Source organism: Oryx dammah, unplaced genomic scaffold, assembly GCF_014754425.2.
Source record: "Oryx dammah isolate SB20612 unplaced genomic scaffold, SCBI_Odam_1.1 HiC_scaffold_17, whole genome shotgun sequence".
In the NCBI taxonomy this organism is placed as follows: Eukaryota; Metazoa; Chordata; class Mammalia; order Artiodactyla; family Bovidae; genus Oryx; species Oryx dammah.
In genome coordinates this window covers 37,737,672-37,755,097 of record NW_024070201.1, presented here as the reverse complement: position 1 = coordinate 37,755,097, position 17,426 = coordinate 37,737,672, and the positions used below count along the sequence as shown (strand labels likewise).

The following is a 17,426-nucleotide window of genomic DNA, read 5'->3' as shown; positions in this document are numbered from 1 at the left end:
CATTGCCTTCTCCAAGTGGGGCCTTCAGCGGTCTATAAAGGCTTCCTAACGTAGCATCTCCTTTGAGGTGGCAGGTGGGTGATGTCACATGAGGAAACCAAGGCTGGAAGAGTGCGTGAGCTAACCTAGTAAGTAGCGGAGCTCGTCATCACACATCCACCTGTTCAGCTGGCCCACTGGACACCTGGCACTGGGATTCCTGCCTGCAGGAGCTCCTAGTCTCGTGGGGGTGAGCAAACAGTGAGGACAGGATCACAACCAAAGGGCACAGCTGAGACCCACACAGAGAGTGGGGAAATACAGACCAAGGGTACCGGCCTCAGTGCAGGGGATCAGAACAGCTCCTGGAAGAGGTGGCTCAGAACCTGAGGCTTGGAAGGTGAGCAGACCGGCGAGTCTCAGATCCAAGGCATATTAGAATCATTGAGAGGATTATTAAAACACAACGCTGGGTCCTACCCTCCCCCCTCCCCAGAGTCTCTAAGTAAATCTGGGGTGAGGCCCAGTTAGTTGCATTTCCAACAAGTTCCAACGCTGACGCTGCTGGTCCCAGGCCACACTCTGAGGAGGAGGTCCACCTCCTCAAATCTCCACCGAAGAGGAGCTTTCCCAGCGGAGGCAAGGGCACGTGGGACCTGATGCCAAAGCCAGGCTGAGGCCAGGTTCTTCCTCCACTCGGGTGCCTCCCCTCAACCTAGACTGGCATCAGGCTAAAATGTGAAGTGCATTCAGGAAGGCCTCCCTCCCCTGGCCTCTATTTTCTGATCTCCATCTGACCCTTCAATGCTGCTTCACTCAGTAACATTTTGCCAGGTGCCAGGCACTGAGCTAAGGACCGGATGTCAGTTCTCATTAAACACTCACAATAACCCTTTGAGGTAGATGTTAGGGGGAATCCCCATTCTACAGATTGGGACACTGAGGGATAGAAAGGTTTGGTCATTTCAAGGATGCACAGCTCTAAGAGGTGGTGTAGGGTGTGCACCCAGGTCTCCCGCCTGCTCTGCTCATGGTCTGATCCAATCCGGCCTGCCCAAGGGACCCAGTTCCACTAAGCCCAGCCAGGCCTGGAGTCATCGCTTTCAGGGGCCAGGTGAGAGCAGCCAGAAACAGCTGCTCCCAGAGCAGCAGAGGACGCCCCAAAGAGCTGCCAGCCAGACCAAATAGATGAGCTGGTCCCCAGCCAAGGATTCCCCATGATGAGCAGCCTGGGAGGCGAGGGAGAGTCAGGCAGAGCTGCCTTCACACCGCGGCCTCACCAGCTGTCTCTCTGAACTCATTAACTTCTGTATGCTTTCTTTTCTACAAAATGAGGTAATAAATTCCAACCCCACAGGAGTGTCATGAGGGGAAAATAAAGTAGCGCAGCTGTGCCGCCAAGCGTGCACTGAGTGAGCACAGCTCTCCCACCACGCTTCTTGGTCTCATCCAGCTCTGGCCACTCCTAGGACCCCTTCTTGGGAACATGAGGGGATGGTGGTTGAAGAACCGCCTCTCATAGCTGGGGGGTCATCAGCCAAAGGTCTTTGGCTCTATAACTGGGTCCTTGCTCACCCACTGGAGGAAACGGCCTGGGGACCAGCTGTGGGGTGATGGGTGAGCTCTAGTGCCAGGGCAGCGCTCTACTCTAAGCAGCCTCCGCAGGGCAATGAGGCAGCAGGCTGGGGAGATGTCCCCCGGTAGCACAGTGGAGCTCTAGAGAGTGAAAGTGGAGGGGACTTAGAAACTGATGATGAAAAGAACACGGACCTCGAACTGAGACTGACTTAGGTTGTGGTCTCCGTTCTGCCAGTTTGCGACTTTGGACAGGTCACATAACAAAACCCTCTGAGCCTCAGCTTTCCCATCCATAGGTTGGAGTCAACAATCCTTACCCCAGGTCTGCTCTGAGGCATCACTGAGAACGTAAAGGGAAAGGCTTGGGGCGCCATTACGCAGTTTTTATCTGTCACGTTCATCTCATATCCAGTGCAGCTGGGAGCACACACAGCTTATAGAATTTGTTCATTCGTTTATTTAGTAACATTGGTTGAGCACCTACACTGTGCCAGGCACTGGAAATAAAGCCAGAAAGACAGAATCCCTGCTATCCCAGAGCTTATACTCCAAAAAGGAATGACAGTCAATAAACAATTTAATAAGAAAATAAAACAGTAGTTAAGTGCTGAAGACACATTAAAACTGGATAGGATGGCAGCATATGGCTCCCTCCAGGCATGGCCAATGGATGGGCTGGGAGACAGAAACCAGCCATGGCCAAAGGTGGAAACCAAGAATCCCCTTCTCTCACTCCCTCTCACCCTTTAGCCATTGTCTGCCCAGAGGTCCCTCAGAGCGTGCACCCCCAGGGCCCCAAAAGTGATGGTCTCCATTTGTTTCCAGGAGAGCAGCACCCTCGGCTGAATTTTCAGTGGACAGGACACGCCATTTGATGTCCTTCCTGACCATGATGGGCCCCAGCCCCGACTGGAACGTGGGCCTGTCCGCAGAGGATCTGTGCACCAAAGAGTGTGGCTGGGTCCAGAAGGTGGTGCAGGACCTGATTCCCTGGGATGCGGGCACCGACAGCGGGGTGACCTACGAGGTGTGTGCGTGTCTGGAGTGGCGAGTGACAGACCTCCCTGCCCAGGCCTGTTCTGGGGGCCCTGGCCTCAGGGGTGAGGCTGGCTCAGGCTCTGAGCCAGATGAACTCACAGTCCAGCAGGGGAGCCCTGCAGGGCCCCATTGTCATGTACTCACAAGCTGTGTGACTCAGGCTCTGGGGAGTGCCCGTCCAGACGGTCAGGAGAGCACGGGGAGGGGATCTGCTAAAGGGAGGTTCAGAGATAAGCGAAGGAACGGCAGGCAAAAGGCACAGAGGCTGAGAGAGAGAGAGAAGGGGGAACAGAAGGAAGATGACGTTCATTAAGCTGGACCAGATTCCCAAGGCTTCCAGACGGCCAGGCTAAGGAGTTTGGATTCTCCTGTGATTGTCAATATTTTTCAGATATGGCCAGGACACCAACTGCATCAAAATCTGGAGCCATCAGAAAACTAGGGGTAGAACAATCTAGAACAGATGTTGGTAAACTGTGGTTTGGAACCAAACCTGGAGCTTTGGAATTCGGCCTCACACATTTTGATCCCATGTTGTCTGGGGCTGCTTTCTCACTACAACAACTGAGTTGACTCCTTGCAACAGACATGGCGTGACCCGCGAAGCCTAAAACGTTTACCACCTGACCCTCTGCAGACAAACATTCACCAACGCCTGGTCTAGTAGGAAGAACTCTGGATTCAGGCCAACCTGGTTCAGCTATATCCTAGTTGGAAATGGCTCTCTCAAACTTGGCATCTTCCTCTGGAATTAATCCTACTGTGTACACAGGAGAATTTGAAAGTATAGATCTACAAACATCCATGCATACCACACAGCATGAACCAAATTCTATAAATAACAGTTGTACTTGTTAAGTTCCTGTCAAGGTTTTTGTTCTGATCATATATCAAATTGTTAATTTCTGTATCTGTGTATTTTTTCCATCGCAGTCACCCAACAAGCCTACAATTCCCCAGGAGAAAATCCGACCCCTGACCAGTCTGGACCATCCTCAAAGTCCTTTTTATGACCCAGAGGGTGGATCCATCACTCAAGTAGCCAGAGTTGTCATCGAGAGAATTGCTCGGAAGGTACTGGGTTACAGCTCACCCTGGCACAGACCCCTCCCATCAGGAGACTGGACCCTTTCCTGCTCTAGAATCATGGGGTCCCTGGTATATTTAGGATGTGGAATTCCAGGGCCTCTCAGAGTTTCTAGATGCAATTATCCCTATGTTATAAATAAGCAAAATAAACATGGAGGAATGATGTGATGCTCAACCAAATGATTTGCTCCAGGTAACTAGGCTTCATGGTAAGTGCCATAATCGATTACTGATGTCTGCCATGGGCTTCCCCGGTAGCTCAGTCAGTAAAGAATACGCCTGCAATGAGGGAGGCGTGGGTTCGATCCTTGGGTTGAGAAGATTCCCCTGGAGGAGGGCATGGCAACCCATTCCAGTGTTTTTTGCCTGGAGAATCCCCGTGGACAGAGGAGCCTGGTGGGCTATAATCCAAAGGGTCACAGAGTCAGACACGACTGAGCGACTAAGCAAAGCACACAGCCATGGGTCAGGAAGTGGGAAGTTGTGGCTTTACTGCCATTTCTTCTTTCAGTCAGATTGTAAAAGTTGGCCCACAACTCTGCCACGGCCTAGGGTTTGTGCACAGGGTGGGCATTCAATTTTATATCCTCCCTCATTCTGTATTCTCCCGTACAGTCCAGTCTCTAATGAGGGCCCTCCAACTAAAATTCCTTTTGCAGGGGGAACAGTGCAATATTGTGCCCGACAATGTCGATGATATTGTAGCGGACCTGGCTCCAGAAGAGAAAGATGAAGGTAAGCTGCCTCCCTTTATTGCAGGTGGCAACATACATTGGGAATAAAAGATAAACTCTCTTTGGGGAAAGCAATTTGCTAACATGTTTTAAAAGCCACAGCAAAACCCTTTGACTTGATGATCCCTGTTTTAAGAAAGATTTTTGCTTGGGAGACAATCGAAGTAAGGCCAAGGCTAGGCACAAAGTATCAGGGAAATGGTGAAGGCTTGACACTGGGATATGTATTCAACAGTATCAGGCCTTTAAAGTGTCACGTAAATGGCATCCGCATCGGCTTCATGGGACTCAGATGACTCTCCGCTGTGATTCTCACATTAGCCTGTGAGGCAGGAGTGGGTCCAATCACTTCCGCAGCAAGGGAAGTCAGCCCAGGCCCTGGAGTCAGGAGGCAGTGGCAGAGCCCTGGCTTCAGCTCAGGGTGTTTCAGAGCATCTGGAGCCGAATGAGCTGGGCGCTCCTCCCTGGGCCCTGGGCAAGAAGCCCACCTCGCCACATTTCCTCAACTGTAAGATGGGGATAATAACAGAGCCTGCCTCCTAGGGAGTTGTGGTCCTTACCACAACTGATGGGATGGATAAAGTCCTTAGAATGATGCTGGCACACAGTAAGTGCTCAGTGAACACTGGCCACCTTATGCTCATCATGACACTCTGTGTGGGATCCTGGGAAGGTGAGCAACAACACAGAAAAAGCCTACGCTTCCCCACATTGCCCCACGATATGCACCCGTGTGGAAATGCTGTCTGCCAAAGTGAGGGCTGGCGTTCAGGTGTTGAGGAGAAGGGACAGTAGGAGACTCTCTCCTTACTATGAGGTTACTTCCATTTGTTTTAGTGGGATGCCAAAGTATCATTTTTGAAGGGAAGTGAATGGCTGCTTGCATCGCAGGAGTACCCTACCTCCCAAGGCTGGTCAGCCAGTAGGGATTTTCTTGTCCCCACGTGAACCTGTCCAGGGGGCGGGCCAGTCACAGCTCCCATAGGCTCCTAGGGAAAACATCTCACATACTCTTCCCAGATGACACCCCCGAAACCTGCATCTACTCCAACTGGTCCCCGTGGTCCGCCTGCAGCTCCTCCACCTGCGACAAAGGCAAGAGGATGCGGCAGCGCATGCTGAAGGCACAGCTGGACCTCAGCATCCCCTGCCCTGACACCCAGGACTTCCAGCCCTGCATGGGCCCCGGCTGCAGTGACGAAGGTGAGGAGGCACCCCACCAGCAGCTGGCTGACAGCAGTTCAGGAAGGGGGGGTCCTACCTGGCCATGCTGGCCTCTCCCACCTGGTCTGGCAGTGCCCCTGATGAACACTAGGACCCTACCTGGACATGTCAGTGGGACTGCCTTCCTGGGGCGACCCTCATCTCCAACAGTGTCTTGAGGGCCGTGAACACAGATGTCTCATGACATCAAAAGAATTCTTGCAATTGACTGACCACCCCCAGCCATGCAAGAAAACAGACACAAGTTATCAAAAAGCTAGCAAACATGACAAATTACAGGTAGCAAGCTGCCTATTTCTGGGCCTTACCTCCAATTTCTAAGAAGCAGGTGAACAGGCTGGCCAAGACTGAACCCTGATCCTCGCCCTAATTCTGTGTTATCCATGCATGGCCTGCCTCAGCCCAGGTCAGAGCCCTCACTTCCTTGCGTCAGGGCCTTTGGACTGATCGCAGCAGTTCTTTCCTTGTAACTGGTCAAAGGTCAGGCTTAAAAGTCAGGCTTGAACTACACACCTGCACCACCCATGTCATGCTGGCTGAAGCTACAACATGTGCTGATTGCTGTGCAAAGGCCAGCTGCCTACTTTCCAAGGTACAATCCTCTCTTTGCCTGAACAGATCTGTACTCTGATATTAACTGTCTCAGAGGCGCAACAAGGCAGTAAGAAGGGATGGATAGGCTGGGCTGGTTTATAGAAGGATAACTGAAGAGACCTTACTGACCCCTGGTGGGTCATTCACTTGCTGGCTCTTCCTAGGGCACAGTCTTAAACAACCTCTCCTATATACACTGCACAGTGACTTACGGCTGTCTCTGCCCGGGGCGAGGCATTTCAGAGGGGAGTGAACCCTGCATGCACAGGCAGGGTGCAAGTTGTGACAGCCCTAGCAATGCTGGAGGCGCTTTCTCATTCTTGGGGTTGAGATGGTGGGGATGGGTGGACAGTCTGAGACACAGGGAGCTGAGGTCTTTAACCATCACCTCCAGAGGGGAAGAATTCCAGTGGCTCCCAGGTGGTAACGATAGTTCTGAAAATGGCTGGGCTATGCCTATTGTTATTTGGTGGTATACAGCAGCAAATTTACCAACTATTTTTAATTGTACAGTTGAGTGGTGTTCTGTATACACACGCACACACACACACGTAATTATGCAAACATCACCACCCTCCATCTCCAGAACTCTTTACCAGCTCACAAAACAAACTCTTTTAATAGACACCTATTAAACACTAACTAAACACTAAACAAAGGCCTATTAAACACTAACTCTCCAGTCCCCTGATCCCCAGCCCCTGGCAACCATCATTCTGCTTTTAAAGAACTGAATATTCTAGGTATCTCATATAAGTGGAATCATACAGTATTTGTTCTTTTTTTGACTGGTTTATTTCATTTAGCATAATGTCAGAATCTCCCTGGGTCTAACAGGGGTTCCAGCTGTCTTCCACCAGCACTATCTAGCAACACTGTCCATAGGTTCGGTAATAACACGTAGCCTTCACTCCTGTGCACATGTGACTGTGGGTGTGTGCAAGCTGGCCTCATGCTGAGATTTCCATCCTTCTTTCTAGCTTCATCTCCCAGTGCCACACACAACACACTCCAGACAGATTGTTGCAAGAGCTAGTCCCTTCACCTTAAATACCAATATTCTCCACCCAACCAAAGTGCGCGCCCTCCTGTGTGAAATCCACCCCAGAACTCCCAAGGAGATTCTCCCCCTCCAATTCCCTGGGCTTACTCTGCTGTCATATTTTCAATACCTAGAATTATTGCCAGTTTATGTGCCCATCTCTCTCTCTAGAGAAGATTAAAATCCATACTATACACATCTTTTTAACCTCAGTCACCACATACCACTAAGCAGTCAGTAAATTTTAATTGACATGAGTAAATGGATGGATGGATGGCTTCATATCCCTCATCCTTTTTAGAACTAAACAGGCATATATCACTCTCTTATCCATCCAAACATCTTTCAAATATATTGTCGAGTGAAGGAGTAATCCCCAGTGCTCCATGCACCTGGAGAAAGACATTTCCTTTAAAGAACAATTCCTGGTTTAAAAATATGTGCCCTTTACTTTGGCTTCCATCCTCAGCTGCCCAAACCCCCCTGCATGCCAGCTGACCGTGTAGATTTCTGCCCTTGGGGGAGTTAGCTCAGTCAGTGGCGCGAGTCCCGGCAGCGTGCCGCCGCTGCTGCAGTGTCCGCTCCGTGTTGCAGACGGCTCCACGTGCACCATGTCCGAGTGGATCACCTGGTCGCCCTGCAGCATCTCCTGCGGCACCGGCATGCGGTCCCGGGAGAGATACGTGAAGCAGTTCCCAGAGGACGGCTCCGTGTGCACGCTGCCCACCGAGGAGACAGAGAAGTGCACGGTCAACGAAGAGTGCTGTGAGTGGGGTGCCGGGGTGGGACAGGCGCGGGGTCTCAGGCTGGGGCTGCTGACACGACGCCGCCGCCACCACCGGACTCCCCAGCTCCCAGCAGCTGCCTGACGACCGAGTGGGGCGAGTGGGACGAGTGCAGCGCCACCTGCGGGATGGGCATGAAGAAGCGGCATCGCATGGTCAAGATGAGCCCCGCGGACGGCTCCATGTGCAAGGCTGAGACATCTCAGGCAGAGAAGTGCATGATGCCCGAGTGCCGTGAGTGGGCGTGGGGGTGGGGGCGCTGGAGGAGAGGATGGAGGCCCTCAGCACTGGGTATCACTGTCGAGGCTGCGCAGGTGCAGGGGGGAATACGGGCACCCTTCCCGGCAGGCCACTTCCCCTGTAAGATGAGAGCTATGAGTGTGTGGACATCATCCAGACCCACAGACAGTGACCGTTGGAGGAGGAATGCTGAGGTGGCAAGCTGGTAGCCTCTAGATAGCATTCACCTCTAACTGTGATTTTATGGGACCCCAGATTATCTTTTCCAGAGGTTATACATGTAGGCAGGTTGTACATTCCCCGTCTTGTTCTGTTGGACTTGCCTGTGGCCCCATAAAGCAATACATCTGCTCTACACACCAATGTTATAGGCCCACACATCACTACAGAGAGGCACACATGCACTCAGTACATTCTAGGGATTTCAGCACCCAAGTGTCCAAAAACACTTCATTGAGCCTATCTTTTAGCACATAGTTCTTGGGGCATGTGGAATATTTCTGTCTCTAGTAAGACCCTATTCAGACCCTCGGGGTGTTTCAAATGGGGAAGTGTGTATTCGTATCACGGAGCCAATTATGAGCTCCAGCTGGGCCAGGGGAGATGCAGGAGAATGACAAGAACAGCTAGTGGTTTGCTGAGCCACTCCTGGCTCCATAAAGGTCACTTGGGTTATCTAAACCCACTGGTCAATTTCACTTTACTCAAGGGGCCTGAGTGGGGGACAAAGGGTAGGGGGGCACCAGATCAAAGAAGGCAAAGGGAGCCTGTTCTCAGTGGCAAACTTGGCTCTTGGTCTAGACACCATCCCATGCTTGCTATCCCTGTGGTCCGAGTGGAGCGACTGCAGCGTGACCTGTGGGAAGGGCTTGCGGACCCGCCAGCGGATGCTCAAGTCTCTAGCCGAACTTGGGGACTGTAATGAGGAGCTGGAGCAGGTGGAGAAGTGCATGCTGCCTGAATGCCGTAAGTCCTGGCACTCCTGGGAGCCACCTCTCCTCCTAACCAGGCCTGCATGCTGCTCGTGTTGCTAGGTCCTGCGTATGACTGCTAGTTGGAGAATCCCACTACTGTCTGTGAGACACCCAAACTGCTGTTAAGTCTAAACAGGAGACTTAGATGGAAAATGGCACAGGTTCAATAAAACTTAATTTTTTAGTTCCCTACTCACCACCCCCCCCTCAATTTAGAGGCCAGTTTGACCCATGGGTTTTTCCATTTTTAAATTCTATTCCTCCCCACCCATGACCATTTTATTTACCCATGACCAGAAGGAGGACATTAAACCAGTGGTTCCCTGATATGAAGACAGGCCAGCAAGTAGAGCCCTCAAAAGCCCCATACCCACTCTCATCTATTCTCAAATCTCTATGACCAGCTGAACTTATTATCTAAGGAGACAGCCCATTTTTCTGGTTAGTCTTCCCACAGAACTTCTCTTCAGGTGGTGGAAAGTCAGACTCGTTTGCTAGGATCTGTTTTTCTGGCTTCCTCTGAAATGCACTTGCAGCCTCTGTGCTTCCTCTCCCTTGCAATTACTCAGGCTGCCTGCCCAGGGGCAGATCCCAGCTCTGTCCCTTACTGGCTGTATAAATCTCAGCACATTATTTAGCAACCCTCTCCCTCATCTGCTCTGAGAATTAAACCATATAACTAGTACAAAGTGCTGAGCCCACCAAGGAAGTGTGAGCCTCCACAGGTCATCGGAGCTGGGGCTCTGGAATCTTGTGAGACGCTGTTACCAACTTAAACAAAACTCTATATCCACAGGGCCCAGTGAATGGAGGGAGAAGAAAAAGAACATTTATGGAACACTCACTGTGGGCCAGGAACTGGGCTGAGAGTATTATTACTTCACTCAATCCTCACAACCTAATAAGAAAAATATTGTTATCCCTATGTTGTAGATGGGAAAGCTGCCGGAGCTCCCACAGGGAGAGAAGGGCAGACCATGAACAAAATGAGTTCTTCCTAGATCCAGCCAGCCTGGCCCCCACCTTGCAGAGACAGTGCAATTTGGAATCATCTGCCTCCCTAGAAGACATCCTGAGAATCACTCAGAGGTGTTAGCTTTCCTCCACGTGTGTGAGATGCTGGCTTCATGAGAATTGGCTGAATAAGCCATGACACCACTTGCTCCTTCCCTACTGAATTTTCTGTCTCTGATCGCCAGAAGACCCAGGATGATGTGAGAGCAAGAGGTGCTGCCTGCCTCTTACTGCAAAAGTCACAGTGTCCTTAGCATTAGTCCACAGGGATAAATGGCACCAGTGAGCTGTGCCTTCCCTCAGGGAGTCAGGGTCCTTGGCTGTGGAAAGCTGGTCTGTGCCACCTGAGGCTAATTTGACAACACTCTAGAAGCTTAGAGAGAGCAAAAGGCTCTGAGCTAATCTTTAAAGTCCCTCCAAAAGCCTTTTCAAATCATAAAGAGGGTATGTGGGTTTCAACTGGGGCCCCATTCTGCATCTACTGCTTACCAACCATGTGGACTGGATAGTCAAGTCTTTCCCCTGAGCCTCAGCTTCTTCTTCCATAAGAACAGGGTAACAGTACCTGCTTTGCATTTTCCAGAGGCTTGTGTTGAGATGTTCAAAGAACAGTTAAGTATACAGACCTTGTTTCAGACGAGAGATACACTCATGCCCATCTGTGTCTTGCCAGCCATTGACTGTGAGCTCACGGAGTGGTCCCAGTGGTCAGAATGTAACAAGTCGTGTGGGAAAGGACACATGATTCGAACCCGCATGATCCAAATGGAGCCTCAGTTTGGAGGCGCACCCTGCCCAGAGACTGTACAGCGGAAAAAGTGCCGCATCCGGAAATGCCTCCGAAATCCATCTGTCCAGAACCTGCGCTGGAGGGAGGCCCGAGAGAGCCGGAGGAGTGAACAGCTGAGGGAGGAGTTGGACACGGACCAGTTTCCAGGTACTGCCCCGAAGTGTGGGCTGGCATTCAGGGAGATGTCAAAGCAGTATGGATCTTGTAGGAGTCTGCTAGTAAAAGAACGGTGTTTCAAGGGAGCAGGTGTTGTTATTGCAAAGGCACGGAGAAACCCAAGAACAAGATACGTTCAAGTGGTAAGTGGGCTCTAGAAGAACACACAGTATAGGGGGAGGCAGGAAACCAGGCCACAGACAAAGGACAGGGACCAGACCAGGAAAGGTCTACTGGCTGCTGAGGACTTGATCCTGCAGGTGAAGGTTTTAAGTAACAGACTGACTTTAACAGGCCTGTGTTGAGTGGTGGCAAAAACGGAAGCACAAAGACTGGTTTAAATTTTCTTTGTAGACAAGGAGAAAGCTTATGTGTCCCCCTCCTTCAGTATAACTTAAGGTGTTGGAAAACTAAAAAAAAAAAAAAAAAAAATCCCACTTAGGGCTTCACTGCTGAATAAGCTGGTCCCAACCAAGAGCGCAATATCAGCAAAACAATGAAACAATAGCTGGGAATAGCTTTTTGTCTAATATCATTTCTATAGTCTAATATAAAATCAATAGCAAGTACTAAGTCATTAACAAAACAAAAAAGTTGAGAAATGTGCATAAAAATGACGTATGACATAACCACATCTGTTTAGAATGCATTCCAGTATCAAGTGACAATGCAAAAACCGCAATCATCTTCACATCAACCTAGTATACATAGTGCTTTTTTTTTTTAATTAAGATCTAACCTAATCTTGGGGTCAGGAAAGTTTTTTGAGAAAGGCAAGTCTATTTACATGGGAAAAATAATCAATTATACCTGAGTTTACTTGATACTGGGGAAGCTAAGTACTTGGGAGAGCAAAGCATTAATTAGAGGGAAGTGGTTACTTGCTCCTTGGCTGGTTGCTGCATTAATGAGCCACTCCAAAACAAATGAAATTTATAGGATTCTGTAGGGCAGTTACTTGGATTGACTTAGCTGGATGATTCCTACGGGGTTTAGCTTAGGCTTATCTGAGTGGCTGCTGTCAGGTGGTGGGCTGGAAGGTCTAGAATGGTCTCACCTGTGTGTTTCTGGGGCCTCTCTCCAAGTGGTCTCTCCAGCAGATAGCCACACTTGCTTACACAGTGGTGGAAAAGGTTCCCAAGGGCTTTTTTTCAAGCCATGCTTGCTCGTGTCCCATTGGCCAAAAGCAAGTCATACAGCCAAACCCAGATTCTAGGGGTGGAGGAGGAGACTCTGCTCCTTGATGGAGAAGAGCTACAAAGTATTAATGGACCATTTTAATAGTCAATCACCTATGAGCTAACATATGTCATAAGAACTAATAACTTAATAAGAACTCAACAAAGTATTACATACAAAAGCAGAGCTGTCCGGACAACTACCTAGGTTTGACAGTTGTTTACTAGAGTTCAGCCTCCTTGTTCTTCTCGCCGAGTCTACTGGCCTAATCAGGCCTTATGCTTTCAGGCTGCAGGATGCGCCCTTGGACAGCCTGGTCAGAATGCACCAAACTGTGCGGAGGAGGGATCCAGGAACGCTACATGACTGTGAAGAAGAGGTTCAAAAGCTCCCAGTTTACCAGCTGCAAAGACAAGAAGGAGATCAGAGCGTGCAACGTCCATCCGTGTTAACCAGGGTACACGTGTCCCAGGGCTGCACTCTAGACCCCCAGAGGCACCAATGGCTGGATCGTTTGTTTGCTTGTTTGTTTAAGGCAGTTTAAATTGTGTACACTAGTTTTCATTTCTGCAGGGTGGTCGGCCCAGTAGTCCTGTGGATGCTAGGGCCACCCTTCTGTACACTTCTTGGTGGGCACAGAGTGGGGATCGGGGGGTGGCGGGAAGGGCACAGGGCTCCCTCGTCCTTAGCCGGCCCTCCTCCAGCACAAGTGAGTAGTGTCAGTCACCTGTGCTGAACAGAACGTGTCCCTCTCGAGCATCCACCTGGGCAGCAGAACAGAGACCCTGGCCTCCCCAATATGGAGAGGCAGCTGTGCCCGCAGCTGACCCTGAGCGTCGGTGCCAGGGCGCAGCAGCAGGGAGACTTTCCTGGTTGGGTGGGAGTGAGAGCAGCTTCCCCTCATTCTTGCCTGTGGCCTGCTTGCTTGTCTCTCCTCATTTAGTGGAACTTTAGGGTCCCTTGTTGAGTCTCCTCAGTCATCAGCAGTTCTTGGGGAAAACAGCTGGCAAACATGAAGAGAAGCACTGACGTTGGGTGGCTTTTCTTCTTTCACTGAGAAATTCTGAATCCAGTATCTCAAACCCTAATACTGGTGGTTCCTGATACTCCAAAGGAAAGAAATGATGGCTGCTTTTTAAAAAAAATATAACCAGTTCTTACACCCAAGGTAAAACATACTGAGTCTAGAAATTATTATTCCGTTCTTTTGGGGTTTTTTTGGATATAATTCTCTTAGGAAGCCAGATCCTAGATCCTTACTAGAACCACAGCAGCAAAATTGGCCTCTAGAGCAGTCCCAGGCTTGAGTTTTTTTTAAACCTTCCAACACGGACTTTTAAATCAGCAAACCAGTTTCTAACAAGAAAACCTTTTTTTCAGTTATGCAAACATTCTGCCGAGTTTGTCTGCAGCCCACCAAGCCATTCCTTCAGCAAAAATACTATCTTAGAACTTGAAAGGGTTTTTATAGTCATAAAATTTTATATGTAGAGGGGAAAAAGTGTTTCAGAGACCAAGACAAATCCAGGGAGAAAGGAATGCCACAGACTCAAGTTAGCAAAAAAAATCTGGTGGGAAGTCAAACTTACATACATCAGCCCTCCACACCAAGGGTCTGGTCCTCTGACACAACCACAGGGAGGGTAATGGTTTTCCGTCCCCTTCCAAACACAAGCACACCAAATTCAGGGAGACTGACTACCAAGGATTAGTGTAAAAGGACATTTTACCAACTCAAGTCCATCAGCAGTTTCTACTCATTCATTTACTGTTAAAATTACTGTTCTGCTCTTGTTGCAGGCCTTCTTGATCGTGCTTAATCCAAATATGTACCATGGATGAGATGCATACAATGCTTTGAATACACTACTTTAAGAATTTGCATTAAATACATCAGGATATTCCAAACACAACATTATATATATATATATATATGCTACAGCCTTGAATCTGTACTGTTTTAACTACAAGAGAGACTATTCAATAAAAAACTCATTGGGTCTGTCTTTCGTGTTTTAAACTAATTCAGTGTTCATAAGGTTGGGTCTTTTTTTTTTTTTTTTTTTTTAACAATTGTTATCCATTTCAGTCATACTCAGTAAGAGATATGCCTTTTGCACCCTCATTCTGGAGGGACCTCTATCCCCATTCCTGAGCTTTCTGGGGGGTCTGTTTCCAACATTATTTTTTTAATCCTTCAAGTAAACTGCTTTCTCCTCCCTTGTACAAAGCAGTACAAAATATAAAGAAATAAGAGGTTTAATTTCTATTTGCACAAAAGAAAAAGCCCTGATATAGAATCTGCTTGCTTTTCCAACATTACTCTTAGCTATCTAAACGCATCCTTCCTCCCAACCCATGAAAATCAAAGTTCCACAGAGTGGCAATTTCTAAGTAACTAAGGCCAAGCCACCCTAGTATCTCATGTTCTTGTTTGGTCCCTATTTGGGTAAATTTTAATCCAAATTTTGGAGACTTAAAACCAGGCAACTGGTTAATGAATAAGAATGGGTAACATGTTTCTTGTTACATAAGTGTTAACTCTCTTTTGTTTGCAAGGGGGAATTTATACGAAACGTTAAATCTCTTTCTTACCAAAGTCTTGTGTTAGGTGGTTTACAGTTTTTCTGGTTAACCAATCTTTTGGAAATAAAGACTTTTTACTACAAAATAAAATTTGTTTGGACTTCCACTTGAGATAGTAAACATATCGTAAGACACCCAGTAAAAACTGCCATACGAAGAACAACTATAATTGTGTGTATTTTTAATCAAGGCCAAACCACTCAGACTTTAATTTACATCCACATTTTAAAATGAAAATAAGATCAGAGATAATATTCCCCAATCAGACATGGGGTCACTCACCTGTCACCTTGCTGATGCATTATTTGAAGATACTCTGTTGTAGCAAATAAAAATAAATCCTGGGCTTCTTCAGACCCAGAACTGAAAAAAAATTAAATGATGTTGTGCTATTTTTAATTTGGACTTTATATATTAAACATGTTTTAGACATAGTCAAGATCTGTGTACTTATTCCAGGAAGTAAGGATATACTATACATTCTCATATGACCACAATTCTCCAGAAACTTAATCGAGGTCAAGTCCACAGCTAAAATGTCGACACAAAAATCTGCAATGTCAAATTACTTCTGTGACCTAACAAACAGCCCACATGTTTCAGTTTAAAGGAGTTAAATATTAAACTGTACTAGGACTGTGCAGTTGGCCCCCTTTCCCCTCAGAGTTAAATATTTATGTCCTTAAGAAAGGGACAGTATAGTCCAAATAAGATTGTAAACATAAATGTACGATCTCCAATTACAACACAGCATCAAGAAAGACAGACATTCTACTATTTGGTGCTATTAATTTTCATAACTGAATGATTCAGTTTTTTATCTTACTCAAAATAGGGAGAATAAATGAAAATAAAATAGTCCTTTCTGAAAAAGAAATGCTGTAACAAACTATAAATAGCAGCTGAATGCTAACAAGCATGAAGATAATTTTTCAATTTAAATCCTTTGAAATCTGTGAGCAAAAGATCTGTACTAAAATGTCAAATTTAAATAAAGGCATCCTTGCTTTAGACACACTATCAACTGTGCTCTGTTGGGCAGAGAAAGAAGCCTGGGTTCAAACCACTGTGTTATTTTACCTTTTCTGGCCTCAGGCTTGGTAACAAGCTTTCTTACACTGAAGGATTTCTCTGCCCACCTCCACAATTTGCCACTTTTCATCTTGAGAGTGAGTCCTGATGGTATCCTGGCAGGAGAGTCACTGAACGCCAGTTTTACCCCACCAGTCCTTCGCTCCCTTGTACACCAAGAAATGCCTGCTTTGTGTTGAAGCTGGCTTGAGCTGTATTTCTATCACTTAAGACTGAAAATGTCCTGGAAAAAGAAATACAGATGCAAAACTTTCACCCAGCTACCAGAGAAAAATGCAACTCCAGACCTTTCACTCAATGTAATGTCCTAACAGGAGATAGCATTCATTATCACTTTCCCATATTGCTCTAAATTCTTCCTAAGTCTCAGAATATGTCCTTACCTTCTTCCTGGCTTTACAACTTACCGCTAACAGTCCTATTTTAATAGTACTCCTATTTAAGGTAATAATTTTCATAATTTAAAAGTATTCTGTGTTTAGACAGTTTACTTCAAATATTAAGAATTTTAAGTATTAGAAGGGACAGGGACCAACATCTTATTCAAGACTACTGATTACAACACTGAGAGTTTATGAGTCTCTTTTGGCTAGTGTAAGCATGTAACTCCTACTGGGTGATCTTAACCTGGAAGTTCCCAACCCATCTAAGAACTCAGATGGGCCACTCATGAAAAACCCCTGGATCTCCTGCTCCTCACACACTGCATTAGTGCCACTCCGAGAGGGACTGCAGCCTGAAAACATCCACAAACTGACCATTACCATCCTACAACGAAAGACAAATTAAAAGCAACAGCCCAGAGGATGATTATTTTTCTAACAGTTCATATTTTGTATTAAATTTAGTAGACTGTATCCAGGACAGTAGAGATTTAAAAAAAAAAAAATTGTTTTTAAACTGGCCCTTCACCTCAGTCTGAGAAGCACTGCCCTATGCCATCCTCATTCATCAGTCAGAAAGGAATGTCGCCCGCAAACCAGAAGCTTCTCAATCTCGCATGCAAATGGGAATATCCATTTCTAAGACATGCATACCTACATGTCTATGACTGAGTGCCCTGCACTGGCTCATTTTCTTATTCCTCCAACATCCTACCCTATCAAGCAAGACAGCTGGCCCACCACCCTCTGATTCTGCCACAAAATTTCTCCGGATGGTAACCCTAGCTTCCTTCCTCCACTTCCTTTTCCTTCAATCACGCTACAACCAGATGACCAAAATGAATCTCTCAAACTCACCAGCAACCTCTAAACACGCACTGCTGCTCCTCATTACTACCCTCAACTTCCTTGACAACAGTCTCCTGAGTCTTTCCAATTATGGGCTGCT

The 17,426-nt window shown here is 47.6% G+C and overlaps 1 protein-coding gene across 1 annotated transcript in view; it reads left to right on the top strand.

The window, feature by feature from the left end:
- SPON1 (spondin 1) overlaps positions 1-15,436 on the top strand; it is a 314,010-nt gene extending 298,574 nt beyond the window's left edge. Inside the window, exons 8-16 of the mRNA XM_040258315.1 lie at positions 2,383-2,584; positions 3,529-3,669; positions 4,344-4,419; positions 5,439-5,621; positions 7,873-8,043; positions 8,130-8,297; positions 9,105-9,269; positions 10,965-11,228; positions 12,705-15,436. Coding sequence (XP_040114249.1) covers positions 2,383-2,584; positions 3,529-3,669; positions 4,344-4,419; positions 5,439-5,621; positions 7,873-8,043; positions 8,130-8,297; positions 9,105-9,269; positions 10,965-11,228; positions 12,705-12,868 — 1,534 coding nt within the window. The 3' untranslated portion in view covers positions 12,869-15,436. The remainder of the gene's footprint in view (positions 1-2,382; positions 2,585-3,528; positions 3,670-4,343; positions 4,420-5,438; positions 5,622-7,872; positions 8,044-8,129; positions 8,298-9,104; positions 9,270-10,964; positions 11,229-12,704) is intronic.
- Positions 15,437-17,426: the final 1,990 nt, after the last annotated feature.